Source organism: Anguilla anguilla, chromosome 1, assembly GCF_013347855.1.
Source record: "Anguilla anguilla isolate fAngAng1 chromosome 1, fAngAng1.pri, whole genome shotgun sequence".
In the NCBI taxonomy this organism is placed as follows: Eukaryota; Metazoa; Chordata; class Actinopteri; order Anguilliformes; family Anguillidae; genus Anguilla; species Anguilla anguilla.
The window spans coordinates 13,679,335-13,697,286 of NC_049201.1; the positions used below are offsets into that span (position 1 = coordinate 13,679,335).

The window sequence follows — 17,952 nt, forward strand, 5'->3', positions numbered from 1 at the left end:
ATGTACTCTTAATCCTGTACACGAAGATAACCATAAGAAACAAAGTGCATTCACGTCCCGTGCTCGTATTTTCTGGCGTTCTCTCTCCACGGTATGGAAAGTGTTGACTCGGTAATAATTATGTTCAATATGCACTGCGAGAGCTACTATATGCAGGCCGCATTGTGATGTGCTCAGTTGCTTGGATGCAGCGGTAAACCTCCAGCCATGCTCTGTGCATAGTTGTTTTTCTCGCCATCTCAGCAGCAGTTTGCAAATTACTCATCAAAAATCACACATCCTGCCAGGCCTACGGTTTAGGTCTTGTTCTGCTGACTGTCACAAACAGGGTTATGAACTCATAACCCTTAAATTACATCGGGTACTGATACAGCGTGGAGCGCACTGGGCGTCGGTCGAGCTGGTGGCCCACTGCAGTTTGTAGACATCTTGGGGGGACATACAAGATATGTCCTCAGCGCTGTAGTGAAACAATCGATAAGAAAACACTGCAGGGCTCAAACTCTGTCTAATTACTTTTCAAGTGTGGCGCATCGACAATCAGCGCTCAGCACAGACAGAGCAACAGTGCCCTCTGCAGGACAGTCCAGGCACCTCCCACGCCCAGAATGCTGTGCAACTGAGCATGCTTTTTTTTTTTTCCTCTCATTGTTCATTCATATCATGGCAGATATGAAGTGAAATCTGCGTGGGTTACTGGATTCCTAGAGAGGTGCCACACACATCGCATTGAAAGCTGCCATCTGGCTGTGAAAATGAGTGTATTTATAAGTGAACTTCATTACTAATAAAAAAACAGAACTAGTGCTATTTTAGTGTAAAATGAAATTCCTTTAACAGGATACATTATACGGATACATTTGTGTTTACGTTTCATGATTCATGAGGGTGATAACAGATCTTAAAACACTTACTTGGAGGGAAAAGGCAGGCATTTGGAAATGTTATCACTCTTTGAAGCTAACTAACCTTAAATGCTGATGATTTTAAACCCCACCTAAAGTACAGGTTGATTTAATGTAGATCTGAGCACTGAGATAAGGACCACAGTCCTGAATTCATGAGATTGTAATATGTATATAGACAGTCATGTATATAATGTGAATCTTGAACACTAAATTCAGTATCTAGGTGTTATAGATTCAACCATTTGCAATACTCTGGCAGAGAAGCAATCCATTCACCTGCCTGAGTTCCAGAGATCTAAATTTTTGGCCCATTGGTGCCACCTGGTGGAGAGTTAACATGAGCGTTCGAGACGTGTCGAGGGTCGAAGCTGTCCATATTGCACTGGACTGAAATATTGCCTGTTACTAAATTCAATCCAAATTAGTACCAATACGTTTATATAATAACTTACCTCTTATATTCTACATATAAGCTTGTAGACCACAGTCAATATATTCGGAGAGTCATCTTTTATAATCTAGTTCATTTGTTGAGTGTCTGAATGATTAACGGAACGGTTGAGAAGAACTTTCTTTGTCAAAATTTATCACACACAACAGACATGAACGCTGACCACTCAGGGAAATGATGGGAGGAAGTCAGTGAGCCAGACCAGAAGTGGGGACCAGTGCGGCGAGCATGAGGCAGATAACACCAACTCCTGTGAGATATTATTTTACCACAGAGCAGGTTCATGAGCTGGGTAATCGTTCGAAACTAAACTCCACTGCAAAACCATTCCACATTTCAGGGAGAAAGGCGGTTTTTGAGAGCATAAAATAGCAAAGCTGGCAGCGAGTTCATTGGCTGCATATGAGTTACGATGCCACAAAGGCACAATATTACCCTCACGGACTGCTGCGAATAGGTTTTAATGGACGAAAGGAAACAGTGGAGTTCATGAGGAGGTTAGATCTTTGTATTTTTATGGTTTTATTCACTTTTTATTGAATCTTGAATATCTGGAATATTCATCATATCAAATGTGTCGTGCTTTCAGTGAAAATCTCATTGTATTAAACATTATATAATCAATAGCCATTTTAAAAGCTGAAGATTAGATGAAAGACACAATTTTATATAGCTGTACACAAAGAGGCTTTTCTATTGCCATTAATACAATACTCTTTATAGAGGCTTAAGTTTCAGATCTGCACATCAACAAAGGATACTAAACAGAACAAAAATGCACAAAAATAAAATCTTTTTATCGTGAAAGAAATGTTGTGGAGAAACAAAACTGTTCCACTGACCCACCTGTTCAGTCACTTTGGATTAAATACCAATACACTAAAATCAAATTCCAATGGCAGACACTGTCTCTACAGTGTAAGGTCAGTCAGGGCGAGAAGGAGTCTTGCACATCACCTTGGTAAAAAGTATATACAGGATTTGTACAATACATTGGCACTACTAAAATCAATCAAGACACGTTCATGCCAAACACGCAGAGACAGATCAGATAGGCTGTTCTTTCACAAGTGAACAAAGCAGTCTGGATAATTTCTTGGAGGCAATGATTTACTCTAGGCAATTACACTTGTTTAAGATTAAAAAACAGACACATTATTTAAGCCAAGATAATAAGGTTGCTTTTTTCATAGAGGTGTTTGCACCACTGGTGCTATCTTAAGTTGATATTCAACTGATGTGTGACCGAAATTTCACCAAGTTCTTTAGCTTAGCACCCTCAGGTGATTAGTAAGACATTTGTGTCTAGTAACACTGGCTGTCATTTATAAACCTGAAAACAATTAAGTCTTATTCAGATATGAAGCAGGCTGTAGAGAGAACAAAAAGATGACAGTACTAAAACGGAATTTTTATTAGTTTAAATGAAGATTCAACAGATCAATGCAGTACGGCCCTGTCATGTGACTAACTGTTTCATGCGCAAAGACAACGTAGAAGGATTGGTAAAACTTTGTAAACCCAGTTGGACACCCAGAATTCATAAATTTGACTTTAGACTTTAAATACACACTTACACAGATATGACATAATACTAAATGGTGGTGCATCGAAAAAAAATGGCAAAACGATTTAAAAAGTTCCCTCATTGTTACCAAAGCGATGACCATATTCTTCAGGCATCACATGCACAGAATTGATTTCCCGCCAGAGACCGGACCCTCTGTTCTTTAGTCAAATCGATCGGTCAGAAATGTCCCATCAAAGGCACTTTGTGCAGAGATGACCTTTGAAAGATTCATGTTACCGGGCAGCCCTTAGAAGTGCTATAGTTCACACAGTCAACGGGAGGGCGACAGGTTAGGTCTGATGAGCGCATGAAAGGGCGAGCGAAAGATAAAATTCCCTTTGGATAGATCAGGAACTGAAGAGCGGACAAACACGTCCAGTTCGTTCTGCAGCCGAGCAGTTTGTCGTTTATTATAGCACTACCTCCGAATGCTAGAAGCAGACTTCACTCCGCCACCTTAAAGGCATTCAGATTCAGGTTTGACACCAGAGCCTCTGAAGTGTGCACCATACAGAGATTACAACATTCATAAATCAACGCTTCACTGCGGTGGAAGGTTAAGAGACTGAGAACACTGTTCAGAGCGCTGATGAGATCAATCATGCCTGCAGATTGAGGGTGAACTAGAAGAAGGTCACACTGAGATTGGGGAGTCCATTGCCTGGCTGTCAGACATGCCTCAAGGTCCGGAGTAAAAATAAAAAAAAAGTAAAAAAAAATAGCTCATCCTCACAGCCAGATCTGTACAATGCATATAGGGTGTCCAATCTTACCCGAAACGGGCTAACGTATGCGCAGGTTTTTTTGTTTTAGCCTAGCACTAGGACACTTGATTCTACGTAAAGGTCTTGATTGAAGACAGTGATTATATAAATTAGGCAATTAGGTGTTATAGTGCGAAAAAAAAAAACCTGCACCCACCTCGGCCTTTTTGGATAAGACTGGACACCCCTGTGTACTATGTCTGACCTTCGGTTTCAATATTATCTCTACGGACATAGACTCAATTGTCTATCAGGATCTCAGGCCAGGTAACTCCACTATCAGTTGTTCCTCCTCTTTCTCTACTTGTTCTCTGCCTAAGCCCTTGTTTGTTGTTGCTAACCTCGTGCTATGCAGTTATGGGCAACGCTTTATACCAGGACTGCCCAACCCTGTTCCTGCAGATCTACCGTCCTGCAGGTTTTCACTTCAACCCCAACAAAGCACACCTCATTCAACAGCTAGAGATCTCACAGAGCTGCTAATTAGTAGAATATGGTGTGCCATATTAGGGTTGAAACGAGAACCTACAGGACGGAAGAGCTCCAGGAACAGGGTTGGGCAGCCCTGCTTTAAACCCTAAATAGTTGTGCTGTAAACATCTCCTACCAAAAGAGAACAGTCTACCAAACGCGTGTAGAGCATCATTAAAGGAACAAAAATCAGACGAGGCGACGTCCAAATGGGGAAACAGGTGGACTCACCAGAGTTGTAGGAAGCTATCCATTATCCCACACCAGCTCCGTCTTCCGGCCTTTTGTCGGGGGCTAGCGTTTGCTTCTTTTCCCTCCATTTAATTTTTGAGCAGTTTCGGAAAACGCTTGCCGGAGCGTCATTTTTTTACAACAGGCAGCCTGATGTCTTTCTGTTGTTTGACTTTCTTGAAACTCAAACTTCCACAAACGTTTTTTTTAAACGACACAGCTCACTAGCCGGGTGTACACCAACGTATCACCGTTCACTGCCTTAATACAAACGCTGTAAACCAAGTTTCAACAAACACGCGTTAACGTGAAAAGTATGGATCCATCTTGTCCGACACGTTTGTCCGATTTAATCCCCGTTTGCGGCCTACAGAATATTCCAATCATTGCACCGTCTTTCTCTGTCCGATTTCCGCTCTACGCCACTCCTCCTTTGCCTCGGGTTGGCCATAACTTTAAGAAAGGCTTTATCCTGTAATTAAATAAGTAATGTGCCTGCGTGTTACGTCATGGTATTTGTGAAACACTTTCCGAAAAAAACTAATTGTGTGCGCGTTTGTTTGTGAGAGTAATCAGAAGCTCCATAACCGCGCTGTTGACAGAGCACCTGCAGAATATGCATTTTTCATGACGCGCTTTTTCTGTAAATCTCTCTAGATAACGTCCAACCAATAACTGAACACAAATAAATTGAGACAAAAACACTTCACGTTTAACAGCAATCAAACAAGGATCGGTCCTGGAGAAGGGAACATCCATTCGAACTGAAGGCTGCCCCTGCTGCCCTTACGATCGCTGGAGCTGGAGGGTCACATATTTCAAGATGGCTAAGAAGTCTGTCTAAACCAAACAGCACTGCTCAGCAGTGTAAAATGTATGTAGCCACGAGTAGGAGAACAAAGATGTGGGCTAATTACAGAGTGTTTCCAAATCCCTAATCATTTTGATTAAACACTGGTGCATTTTTCAAAGTGTAGACAAGGGGGGTCAGATTTACAGGCCTAAATATTGCGAACGTGACTATGAGTGGCTTGATACAATTCTTGTCCGTTCTCTCTTCCGTGAAAAACAGATTTAAGCTTTTCAAGTGGAAGTGTAGGCCTACATGCATAGTCTGTTATCAATAGGAAACACAGTTTTGTGCTGCAGAAAAAGTAATGAAACGTTAGCTGGATATTGTAGATTATGCCAAGTGTTCTATTTTTTATAAACATATTTAATTTACAGATTAGTGAAACCCATTTATACCACAATAGTACTTTGATCATATGTATGTTTTTGATGTAACTATTTTCAGTTTTTATAATTCTTACATCTGTAACAAGTTTGAATTATAAATACACTGATCTACATGTCTGAAAATAAACACACACAAAAACAGTATTACTACTTTGATTTAGTCTCTACATTTTTAATGAAAATGGTAGATCCTTTTAATAACAATCTACAAAGCATTCAAGGACATTAATCTTAAAACAGCCTTAAAAGAAAAAGAATAGAGACTATGCAGATTTGATAAACTCCCTGCATGTACACTGATAGGCTAGTTCTTTCACAGGGTCTTTCTACACTTGGCTTACTTTAAACTTAAATCGATGTTCTCCCAGAGAACCTCCTCAATTACTTCGTAAATGATGCCAAGGCTACAAAAGAAAGTACCATTAACCGTAAATGTTAAACAAAAAGCGAGAATCCCCATTAAACAAAGAAATGATGGGAAACCTAACTTTGTAAACATCCTCCCAGGATAAAGATTGCAGAATTCACAAAGCAAATGAAATCCTGAAGCTCATAATCATTACATAAGTGATCATCAACAGCAAAGTGAGGAAGACTGAGGAGATGACTTCACTACTGGAAAATTAAAGGTCTGAATGACAGAATACCAATACACTGCAGGTTTTATAACATTTGTTTATTTGAATAAAATGACCGCTTTTGTTAGAACCTTTACATTGATGCAATTATATCCATGTTTGGATCAAGACACCAAGACCATCCTTTCACATACGCAACATATTAACTGGGTCAAACGGCAATATCAAAGCTACACAGTAAAATGTCCAGTGTTAATTCAACTCCAACAGTGTAAACTCCGCTCTTAACAGATAATACTTGGTCCCACATTCCAGGTTGGGACCAACTGTTATCTGTTAAGAGCTGAATTAACACTGGACATTTTACCGTGTACCTTCATAACGCACTGATGTTTAGAACATGGTGGAATTTCTTGTCGAAAACTTAGAAATGCAAGAAAGAAAAAAATTAACTTCTGTAAATTGCAATGTTATTTCTTTAAATATTAAAGATATCTCCTTGCATTTACATTTATATAAATAGAAATGAAAAAATTCTACATTTGCTGCTTTAACATACAGAAAGAAAAAAATAAATAACCAAATTAATTTTTGCAAATAAGTTGATCCCCTGTAATTTCAAGCACATACGCAGGCAGACACATGCATGCACACTTTATCAATACAGCTAGAAAATACTTAGGCATGCTGTGTACAGGTAGGCTATATACAATTAATCATACTCAGCAGCAACAATAGTGTTAATGCATCAGATTAAGATACATGCAAACAATATTACCAACATTTGGCTTTTTCAGTCTTATATGACTTAAACATCAGTGCTACCTGCGTGCAGAAAAAGGGTACAATAAAGGATTTGGCACACTGATCTCGTAATGATCTTTCTTAATCCAAAAACTCCTTACCACCTTTGTGATGAGGTACTGAACACCTCAAATATCATGAGTACAACTGCTGTATTTGTTTTAAAAATCAAGTAACTGCACCAAGTTAGTCAAACAGAAATACTGGACTGATTAATCATATTACAGATTTAAATTATTTGTAAAAGAAACTCCACAAGACACTAATATAAAATCCAACAAATTCAATGTGCACATTAAAAGAGAGAAGCACAAATCTGACCAGAAACATAAAAGTGTGCGATATAATTCACATATTCAGGTACTGTAGACATATATATTTGAAAATTTACTGTCTGCAAGTATATACATAAAGTTCTTTCAATAGTAATTTTCATAGGGGATGGCAATTCCATACAGCTGTCACAAAACCACCACCTGAAGCAGTTATGATACAAAGCAAGAGTAAACAACTACTGCAATCATCTCCACTAGATCACTGCTGTTGACTGGGCAAAATGGTAGCTAAACAGTGTGAACAGTGATGATCCTGCACTTTGCCACCTATGCAGGCAATTAGAAGGCATGCATCCACACCCAGGGGGGAGCACTCAGTGCCCATTGCCTCCCTCTGACAAGATCCTGTTTGGCTCGGTAAATTTGGCTGTGAGCAAGTAAAAGAGCGCAGGGCCAGGGACCAGGGCCAACAGAGGCAGGTCTTGCTCCAGTTTGTCCAATCGGGAGATAGAGATGATGCCATATGCATGGAGTAGCCAATGACTGAACAGAACCACCAGCCTCTTTTTCTTGGCAATGAGGTTCTTGAAGGACTGTGTACAAACAGAGGAAGGAAGAAATTAATGGAAAGCATTTTGACAAAGAAAACTGCTGTTCTTTTGAAATTACACAACAATATATCTTTGGTATTGGCACACATGACTATTAGGAAAAACAAATTCAATTAAAGACTGAACAGGCATATCCAGAACATACATGTGCATTCTAATGACTGCAAACTGTCTTACCTGTATTTCTGAGGCTGACATGTAGACCGCGAGGGTGATCAAGGACAAGACCAAGATAATGTATGGAAATGCATAATCTACAAGATAAAAAGGATTTCAACATGCATTTAAATCTGGTCTGCCATTACACAGAGTAAATAAAATACAACAGCTCGATCATACACTACATACTAGGGCTGGGCGATATATCGCAGTGATAATTATCGCGTGCAACAACAGTCATCACCATCGTATGGCGTATCACCTTTCTTTTGTCTTCTTCTTTTTAATTGTACCTGAAGCGTTACTAAACAACTAAAGAGGCTGTGTAAAATGCTTCCGGAGAAAAACGTAACCGCTGTTACCTACTGGGTGTTGACAGTCAAGACAGCCAATCAGCAGCAACGTCGCACAGCTTCCGTGTGATCATGTGATGTGTTTCTGCCAATCACGGAAGCTGCAAGGCCTTGCTGGCTGTCTTACGGTCAAGCAATAGGTGACATTTTTTTTTTAACGGAAAGCGGCCTCCAAAAGCGTGGTTGTTTGTTATCACGTCAGGTATAATTAGAGAGAAAAAGACAAAAACAAAGGCGGTACGCCACACGGTGGCGACGACCATTATTGCACGCGATAATTATTGCACGCGATAATTATCACTGCGATATATCGCCCAGCCCTACTACATACACAGTCATACTTACAGAGGAGGCCTCCCCCAACAGCCTGTAGAACAGTAAGGATTGGGAAGAAGTAGAGTGCAGCGTAGATGCTTTTGAAGCGGTCCGATTTCCCTAAACCACACGCAATCTTTTTCACCAGGAGGGGCCTCAGCAGCATCATGAACACCAGGCAGAAAGCGTAGTATATCAAAACTATTGTGTACCTGAGAGTGGGCACAAGAGTGAAAACATTTTGAGCAAAGTTTGCCAAGTCTGGTCTGAGACCAGCTAATTTATCATAAAGAAAATTGATGGTGACATTAAAGCAGGGATTTCAAATTCAAGTATGGGAGGGTTACAGTGTCAACAGCAGGTTTCTGCTGTTTTCTTTTAATCAGCAAATAACTCAGGTTTTGGAATGAAGGTTTGTGTAATCTTCAGCCAATCGATTACTTAAATGCACCAAAACATGGAAAAAAATTTTTAACCTGTTTCAATCATTTTCATATCCTGCTGGTGGTGCGCAATGTACTCACAGTGGGAAGACAGCCTCCTGTGTGCAATGCAGTGTGGTGACGTAGTCTGGACTGGGGTTGTAAAGCATAGTGTACCAGTCCGACAGCATTACGACTTTGCAGGACCGGATGGAAAGCTGTCCCACCGGGTCGTTCACCAGCAGCGTAACAATGGCTGCCGCGCTGCACTCCAGTAGTGCGGTGATGTGCTGGAAAAGCGCACTTGAGCTGCGGAAACGTTTAGAGGGATTATGCTCAGAATTAACATCAAATATGAGCCAGTCTCACCTTGCACTGCCTGCTGAACGTGATTGGTGTAAAACTGACAACACAAAACTGAAGAAGGTACTTTGTAGCTATCAAGAATTGATGCAAAAGTGTCCACTCTCACCTTTTCTTTCCCGAATACCATTCAATGAAGAACCAGTGTAGGACGAGTGGGAGCATTGCCATGAACCCCAGGTACAGCCAGTCATACAGCTCCGGGGACTCTGTGCATTTTTCACAGATCTTCGAATGCAAATTGGTCCTCTCACCTCGTGGACACACCTGTGAAATAATTAGGCAATTAGTTCACAATGGGAGACAAGACATCTGTGACATAACGTCAGTATTTGTCATATAGTTGACTGCAATCGCCATACACTGCATTTTCCGAGCTAATGAAATATAGGTCCACACTGTCTGACTGTATGAAAACGGTGGCAGCTGCACGACACAGTTAAACAACAAGGTTCCAGCGACACAATTTGATGTCATAGAAATCGAACCAACAAGCTCGTCCCATCCGTTACTAGCTTGACGGTCCGATCAAATCACAAAATTGAAGCGTGACAATGTACTTTATCTTACAACGACAGTATAAGTTACTAGCACTAGTAAAGCTGTTGATCAAACGTTCGTTTACGTTAGCTAGCTGACGAATGTGCATACTCACCCCGCATTCCCCCTCCAACGAGCCATTTATTAGTGTCTTCCCACAGTATATACCCGGACAAGTTGAACTCATAGCTACAGCTGTAACGAAAATACAAATACAATGTACACAAAACGGCTTTTGACGCGTTGAAGGCACACTGTTTAGCCAGCTAAGAAGCTACATCTGCGGTGACTAATGTGATTGAATTACCACAATAGTAAAAAAAAAAATGTATCGTTTTCACATGGAAATATTAATATGCTGTACATGTTACGGCAACAAAGTTTATTTGTAGCAGCTGGTCAACTAAATTATGTTGGCAGTTAGTTGGCTTACTATTTGATAGCTAGCTAGCTACGTATCGCTACGACAAGCTATTAGCTACAATCAAGTGATATCGCTGCTATAGCGGCTAACATTAGCAAACGAGCTAGGTTTAAAGAAGACTCGCTGATTCAGCATCGACGGTTTACTACTGCCAATACAATTTTTAAAACATGTGTTATGTAAACGTACCCATAATAAATCTAGCACCCTTCAAAGCACGTTGCGTTCAGAAACAACTCAACATCTGACGACTGTCTTTTCCAACAACTTAACGTCAGACGAAGTAAAACCGGAAGTCTTTGAAATGGGCTAGGTAAGAAACATAGTTGCCACTAGTCGCCATTTTTAAACTCACAAGCTGCTCCGTACCACTGAAATTATAATTATCCAAGGTAATGGAGTAATGGTAGCTTGTTGTATTTTCAGTGGTCTTGTCATATCAAAATTTTAATGTCAGTAAACAGTCCAAAGTCTGAAACACTGAGCCTATAATGAAAAATAATTATGAAAAAAAAACATTCATGCCGTAATGCGCATGTGTAGTGAGCCTACGCAAACATTCACGCTTTTAATAAACTGGTCTATGGGTTGGGTATTCATGATCCACTAGTTTAGCATGTTGAATGTCAGCAAAACATGCAATTAATAAATACACGTGCTAATGAATAATATACAGCTATTGAAATTTTACATGTACATATATTAAAATATGTCTCAGTATCCTACATGTATTTGCTATTTTATGCAGTCTTTGTTCATCTTTATCAAGGGTGTGAATACATTTGTATAATACAAATAAATACACTGAAATATGGCTTTAAATTGAACACCACTAATCATTTCTTATTGGAACTACTTTTAACAGAAGTTATTACTTGATACTTTTAGATTGGTCTCTAACTTTGCACAATGGTCAATATTTGCCCTTCTTCCAAGAAAGAAATACCTGTCCAGTTCCAAATGGAATGTCATAACTAAATCATAGCTAAATTATAATATTGTTCTTAATATAATTATTCGTTTCTACAGTATGTGCATATGACCATGTGTTTCAAACTAAAGTGTCTGCAAAATGATTTAAATGAACAAAAATTACATTAAGACTAATCGTAGTAATAATATCAGAAAATTGTATGGGGAAAACACATTGAATATATGGCATGAGAACATTTTCAAATTGATAAAATGTTCTTATCTATTTTATTTAAGTATTACTGTGTAAAACAAACATTCTGATGATATTTTACAAGCAATTATCAATGTAATAATGTAATTAATACAGCTGTTGGACTGCTATTTAGTCTTTTATTCCACACATCATAAAACTCTGGGGGATTGCAATTTTCATGAAGAAAAGATCCTATTCTACTCCATGAAGGACAATCTCATTGGACAAAAGGATGAGAAGTGTTCATCATAATGAAAGGACAGTGACAGTGGTCTAACTAAAATGATCTACTCACTGTAAATGAGATTCTGGATCTCCCACTAAAAGTGATTACATCCCAGTGAATATTCACTATGTATATGACTGGTGGGGCCAGATTTTTTGGTGGGGGAGGGGTAAGTAAAGGAGAATGATTTGTTTCATTACAGCTTTTTTGAGATATAACTACACACTAAGTAGGACAAAAAGGCATACAGAAGGCAAAATTAGCATTGCTGAAATTTACTTTAATACATTATTCAATACATGTGACAACATTCTTACTTTGACCCTGAATTGAAATTATTGCATATCTACAGAGGTCATTGTTGACTTGGTAGAACACACATTCTTGATTGCTAAGACTGTCGAACAGATCTAGTGGGATTGATCTTGAGGAGACAGCAAACAGACCTATCAATATCACCAAATCATAGGTAAGAAAACTTACAAGACAGAGGTACACCTAATTTCAAGGAAGTTTAATATGCTGATTGGGCGATGGCAATGACATCTCACAGGTCCAACAATAAATATGCTCAGGTACATCAAATATGAAATTGACAATAGTATATTGATAAAAATAAACCAATCCATAGAAATTGACAAGGAATACAGAATGATTGAAAGTCTGCCTCCTGTGCTTTAGAGCAAAGAAAATTTACATTTGGCCAAGTAGGCCTACACTCATCAAATATACGCAACATAAGTGTCTCCCTGTGCATTCTGCATAAAGTGATCTGAACATTTCTACTAGCAACCATGCTGAAGAAAGGTATTATCTCAGGGGAACATGTCTGAACTCACACATGAAAGATTTACTGGACTTCTGGGTACTGGGTGTTTTCTGGAAAAAGCTTTTAGTGTCAGTAGTGAGATGCCATTATCAAGGGGAATTACATATCACAGCTGGGACATATTCCCCGATTAGCAATAGCTCAGTGCCTCATGTTGGTGGAACTGGAACAATTTGTTCTCTAATGAATGTCTGGTACATTTTTATCATAAAATCTGTTCTTTTAACTGACCTTCTACAGATCATTTCATTGTATGTCGACCAGCCATATTTGGTTGATCTGGGGTATGGCATTGGTTTATTTTCTGAGAATGTTCTTTTTACTGGAAAGTTTTACAATGATTAAATTAGATTGTTTTTACTGTATGTTGTATGGCATTTGATGTTTTTGTCTGAAGACAAACGACCACATTGTAAATAATGCAAATGATTTTACGTGTCATCCTCTGGGCAGAACCTGCATCCAGTAATGTATGTATTCTTTTACCAAAAAATAAAACCAATCGACCAATCAAACGAAGCATGTACACATCACAACTTAAAAAAAAAGTTTTTTTTAAATGCGTAGGCCTACTGAATCCGCTCAATTTAAAATAACCAAAACAAGAGGCAAATGTGATCCAAAAATTCTGTTTTCTTTAATTATAAATGAATACTTGTCCATTGTCCACGTTTTAAAATCCCCCACTTACATGCATACATTCGTGCAATACCAAATAAAAAAACCCATTCCTGTGCGTAACATTACTGACGAGAGAAAAAAATCACTGGTACCTTGGCAACAGCGCTAAACGTCATGAGTGTAGCTGGAGCTCCGAAATGTGTATGCTGGGGCAGGCGGAGACTAGGAAGGAAGAGAGAGACGGGTAGTGACTGGGAAGGAAATGAATAATATTCAGTGGGGAAATGTCCTCCTGGGACTGTGCAATGGAAGGGAAAAGGGCTCTCTAATCCGAAACCTTCCTGTGAATTACGCGCCAAGACTCAAGCATCGAAATCCACAGAGAGGAACGAAATTTACCAACGAAACCGCTGCATCTTTTAATCTGAGTCGTTGATATAAATATTCCAAAAGGGATGAGTCCTCCTCCATTCCTTGGATGCCCCCCAGTTGGATCCGATGGATTTGCCTGTGAACGTTGCCTTTCTCGGCACCAGCAACACCTCTGCCGCAAACAATATATCGGGGACAGGTCCGATGCTGGATATAGTCACATTGACCCCCGTTCCGAAAAGCCTAGTAACGCAGAGCAGCGTTGGAAATCACACGGGGGGAGGCGACCAAAACCAGCAATACACACCAGTAAACAACACCGAGGCGAATTCTCTTCTTCACGGCATTGCTGTGGCAGCTCAAGCATTGGTACTTCTGGCTATTTTCCTTCTGTCAAGTTTAGGAAATTCCGCCGTTGTTGTTGTCATTATCAAGCACAGGCAATTGAGAACGGTAACGAATGCCTTTATAATGTCTCTGTCTCTTTCCGATTTTCTGACGGCCATTCTTTGTTTACCTTTTTCCTTTATGATGCTCTTCAGTAGAGATGGTGTGTGGATATTCGGGGACCGTTTCTGCATTGCCAATGGGTTCTTTAACACATGCTTCGGCATCATATCCACACTGACAATGACTTTGATCTCCTTCGACCGGTATTATGCCATTGTGAGGCAGCCTCAGGAGAAAATAGGGAGGAAGAAGGCCATTCAGTTGTTAGTGGCTGTTTGGTTAACAGCGGTTTTTTTCTCCTTGCCTTGGTACCTGGTGTTGGGAGCATCTGATGATCTGGTGGTGCATAAAAGGGGATTTTATCATTGCATGTATGTCTTTCATTCAGGTACATCCAGAATGGGCACAGCTTACAGCATAGCTTTGATCGTGGTATGCTATCTCCTTCCCTTTGCACTCATGTGCTTCTGTCACTATAACATCTGCAAGACTGTAAGGCTGTCAGAAATAAGGGTGCGGCCCGTGACCACGTATGCACACCTGCTCCGATTTTACAGCGAGATGAGAACGGCCACTACTGTACTTATCATGATCGTGTTTATCATATTCTGCTGGGGTCCGTACTGTTTGATGGGCATCATAACGGCTGTGGGGGACTACTCCTTCAACCCTGTCATGGACACTGTCGCGATATGGATGGCATGGGCAAACGGGGCAATCAATCCTCTCATTTATGCCATAAGGAACCCCAACATATCAATGCTGTTGGGGCGAAATAGAGAGGAGGGCTACAGGACTAGAAACATCGCCGCCTACCTTTCGACACAAACTCAAAGCAGAGAAGTCAGAACTCGCGCCGACAGAATGAGAGACAGGTATGTGAACAGACACGGGGCGGGTAGCAGAATGTCTTCGTCCAGCCCGGCCAACGGAGGCGAAATCGCGATGTGGGCCTGTAAAAACCCCGCCGTGCTCTTCTGCAGGGACGGGCAGCCTGACACAGTGTCTGAGCCCACTGTGCCCAAAGTCGAGACCGCAGACACCAGTTTATAAGTTCTGTCGTACGTGTTTTTGTATTGTTATCTAACACAAGGTAGAATGTTTATATTTACAAGGTGTTTATATAAGGAACATGTGCCAAAAACAGCCAGTTTCTTCAGTGAGGGTCATGTGGGTAAGTAAAAATTGCCAACCCAATGGTGTCAGGGGGCAAGATAAAAGCAAACCTTTTTAAAGTGCCAATATGCAGCAGATCACTATTGGTAGTGCATTGATTGAACACTGTGAAAGTATTATTCCAAAACAAATGGAATAAGCTATCTCTCTTGATTGTTGTGGATTACTTCCCCTGTCTGGTTTTATCTGAATTCTGTAGCATATAGCCTTCCAGGGAAAAAAGGGTTTTAGGTCCTACATAAAACTGAAATACATTGCTGGCAGAAGACGCAAGACATATTTAATTGCAGCTCACAAAAGTAAAAAATCAAACGCAATCTCGTTTACTATGCTTTTTAGGGCAAGTGCTTAATACTTATGCTTTATGTAAATTATATTTTAGGCCTATATCTGAAACTATATGGTAGGCCTATTAGCGTATGCTTTGGTAATATATGCGCCACATATAGCCTCCAGTCAGATTTTGCGAGATCCAGCCTGATATGCATGCATTAATGATAACGAAGACAGTCACCATACACAACGTCAGCCAGTTATACTAAATATCGTCACATAACTCAGGTTAGATTATGAAATACTGTTGATTTATTTCTCAAATTCTTTTCTATGGGAACCCAGGCACTCAAAGTTTTGAAGAGGGCTACATCTTATTAAAAAAATTTATGTGAAGTATAAATTTTGGTACTGACATCTGGTTTATTACAAATGTTTTACTGCCAGTTCTGCCTGTCAAATATCAGCCATCAAGCCAAATATCAAAAAATGGAAGCAGTTTCATGTAATGGGAATTTCACTTAATGAGAATCTCTTTTAACAAGTGTCCGTGATTAAGTACTAGCATACAATTTTGGGCTGATAGCAAACATAAGTCCTTTCCACTGGTGCTCAATCACAGTATTATCAAGTTGCTTTCCATATTGTGATTACTGCAGTAAAATATATGAATATGTTGAAAATAATTGGGGGCCAGTGATGAATGTATGAATGTAGGATTTATTGATATCGATGCAATTTCGATATTACAGCCTCTCACCCCTCCTGTTCGTTTGGTGGGTTAGATCCGCAAGGTTAATATTTGGGTTCCACAATTTACACAAAATGGAAAGCAACTATTTAAACAACAGCAGTGGATAGCACCATGAAGGTCTCGTTTTGTGATGCCCTCCCCAAAAGTGTCCTCATTTAATACTCAGCAACAGTATTTTTATTTTTTTTTTGACGGTTGAATTGTTTGCACTGTGAAATTGGCCATTGCTGAAATATTACAGTACATGCATTATCTAATTACAATAATTCTGTTGTATAGACCATTAAGCACAGTTGTCATTGATGATGACAAAAAGTATTTTTTTAATACGTCATTTTAAGAAGAGTAACATTGATGGAGGAAAAGGATGAAACTGAATAACATCTTTACATTTTAACCCCAAATTAAACCCCTTCTATACTGGCCATATAAGTACATACCGTATGATTTAACATGTGACCCATTATTCTACAACTGACAAAGTTTGTTCTGTTTTTTGTGTGCCTGAAGAAGTACAAAATATGTTCTTTACAAATCCTCAGTGTCAATGCTAGAGTAAACAATCACCCAAAAAGTTCACTATATTATTTATGGAATGTCATTCTTCTGAATGTGTATAACAAAAGCACAATATTTTGTACTCTCTACAAAAATAAGTGTGTTTAATTTGTAATGAGAATGTGTTCATTGTTGTAAAGCCTTAAATAGTCTCCAGATAAAATGATCATTATTTGTTAGGTCTTGAAATAAGAACACTTAACTACTTGCCACTGACGTTTGTGAATTATATTGGCAGAATATGTGTTATTGTTTGTGACAAAATACGTGTTTGTAAGATAATATTTTGCAATTTAAATTAAATGTTTTGAGGCATCATAAACATGCATGTATGTGTTAAATTTTCTTTAACTGATGTGTCACATTAAGGAATGAAGTTAAACGGACAGCACAGATGAACTCTGGTAATCCTTACACAATACCGAACCCTTTCAACAAAGTAACATTCATGGATTTAAGCAAAAACGTAATATATATAGATACACATACACTACATGACCAAAAGTATGTGGACGTCGGACATTCAACCTCTCATCCAAAATTATGGCCATTGATATGGAGTCGGTCTACCCTTTGCTGCTATAACAACCTCCACTTGTCTGGGAAGGCTCGATGTTGGAGCATTGCTGCAGGGATTTACTTCCATTCAGCCAGAAGAGCATTAGTGAGTTTGGGCACGCATTTTAAGCCTGGACCGCAGTTGTCCTTCCAACTGATCCCAAAGGTGTTGGATGGGGTTGAGGTCAGGACTCTGGGCAGGCCAATCAAGTTCTTACACACCATTCTTACACACCATTCTCAACAAACCATGAAAAGATCGCACAAAATAATAATTTTTGCATAAAAAATAATGAAATCATTGTTGACTGAAGATAGTTCAATGCAAACTACCCTAATAATCACCATTTATGCAACTGAAAAGCATATATACTTTCGCAGTACAAAAACACACAGATGTCCTTATCGCCTCATAGGTTCTACACTACCTTACTTAAGAGACTGTTACAAGGATTTTTAATGGGAAAGGTCATTGTATATGCTCAGAAA

At 39.4% G+C, this 17,952-nt stretch overlaps 2 protein-coding genes across 2 annotated transcripts; one reads left to right on the forward strand and one right to left on the reverse strand.

The window, feature by feature from the left end:
- Positions 1–6,291: 6,291 nt before the first annotated feature.
- jkamp (jnk1/mapk8 associated membrane protein) lies at positions 6,292–10,965 on the reverse strand. The gene is made up of 7 exons (XM_035385222.1): positions 10,668–10,965; positions 10,170–10,249; positions 9,624–9,781; positions 9,254–9,460; positions 8,760–8,941; positions 8,080–8,156; positions 6,292–7,884 (listed from the first exon to the last, which is right to left on the reverse strand). Exons 1-7 carry the CDS (start codon positions 10,669–10,671, stop codon positions 7,666–7,668), a joined length of 927 nt encoding a protein of 308 aa, XP_035241113.1. The 5' UTR covers positions 10,672–10,965; the 3' UTR covers positions 6,292–7,665.
- Positions 10,966–13,473: 2,508 nt separating this feature from the next.
- Positions 13,474–17,230, forward strand: LOC118209659 (G-protein coupled receptor 135). The gene has a single exon (XM_035385210.1). It carries the CDS (start codon positions 13,821–13,823, stop codon positions 15,195–15,197), a length of 1,377 nt encoding a protein of 458 aa, XP_035241101.1. The 5' UTR covers positions 13,474–13,820; the 3' UTR covers positions 15,198–17,230.
- The last annotated feature ends 722 nt before the right edge of the window (positions 17,231–17,952 follow it).

Coding starts and splice junctions, on each gene's coding strand:
- jkamp (XM_035385222.1), bottom strand. Junction 9,782..10,169: donor CGTTGGAGGGGGAATGCGGG/GTGAGTATGCAC, acceptor ATTATTTCACAG/GTGTGTCCACGAGGTGAGAG. Junction 7,885..8,079: donor TGTCAGCCTCAGAAATACAG/GTAAGACAGTTT, acceptor GTTTGTACACAG/TCCTTCAAGAACCTCATTGC.
- LOC118209659 (XM_035385210.1), top strand. CDS start 13,821: ATGGATTTGCCTGTGAACGTTGCCTTTCTCGGCACCAGCAACACCTCT.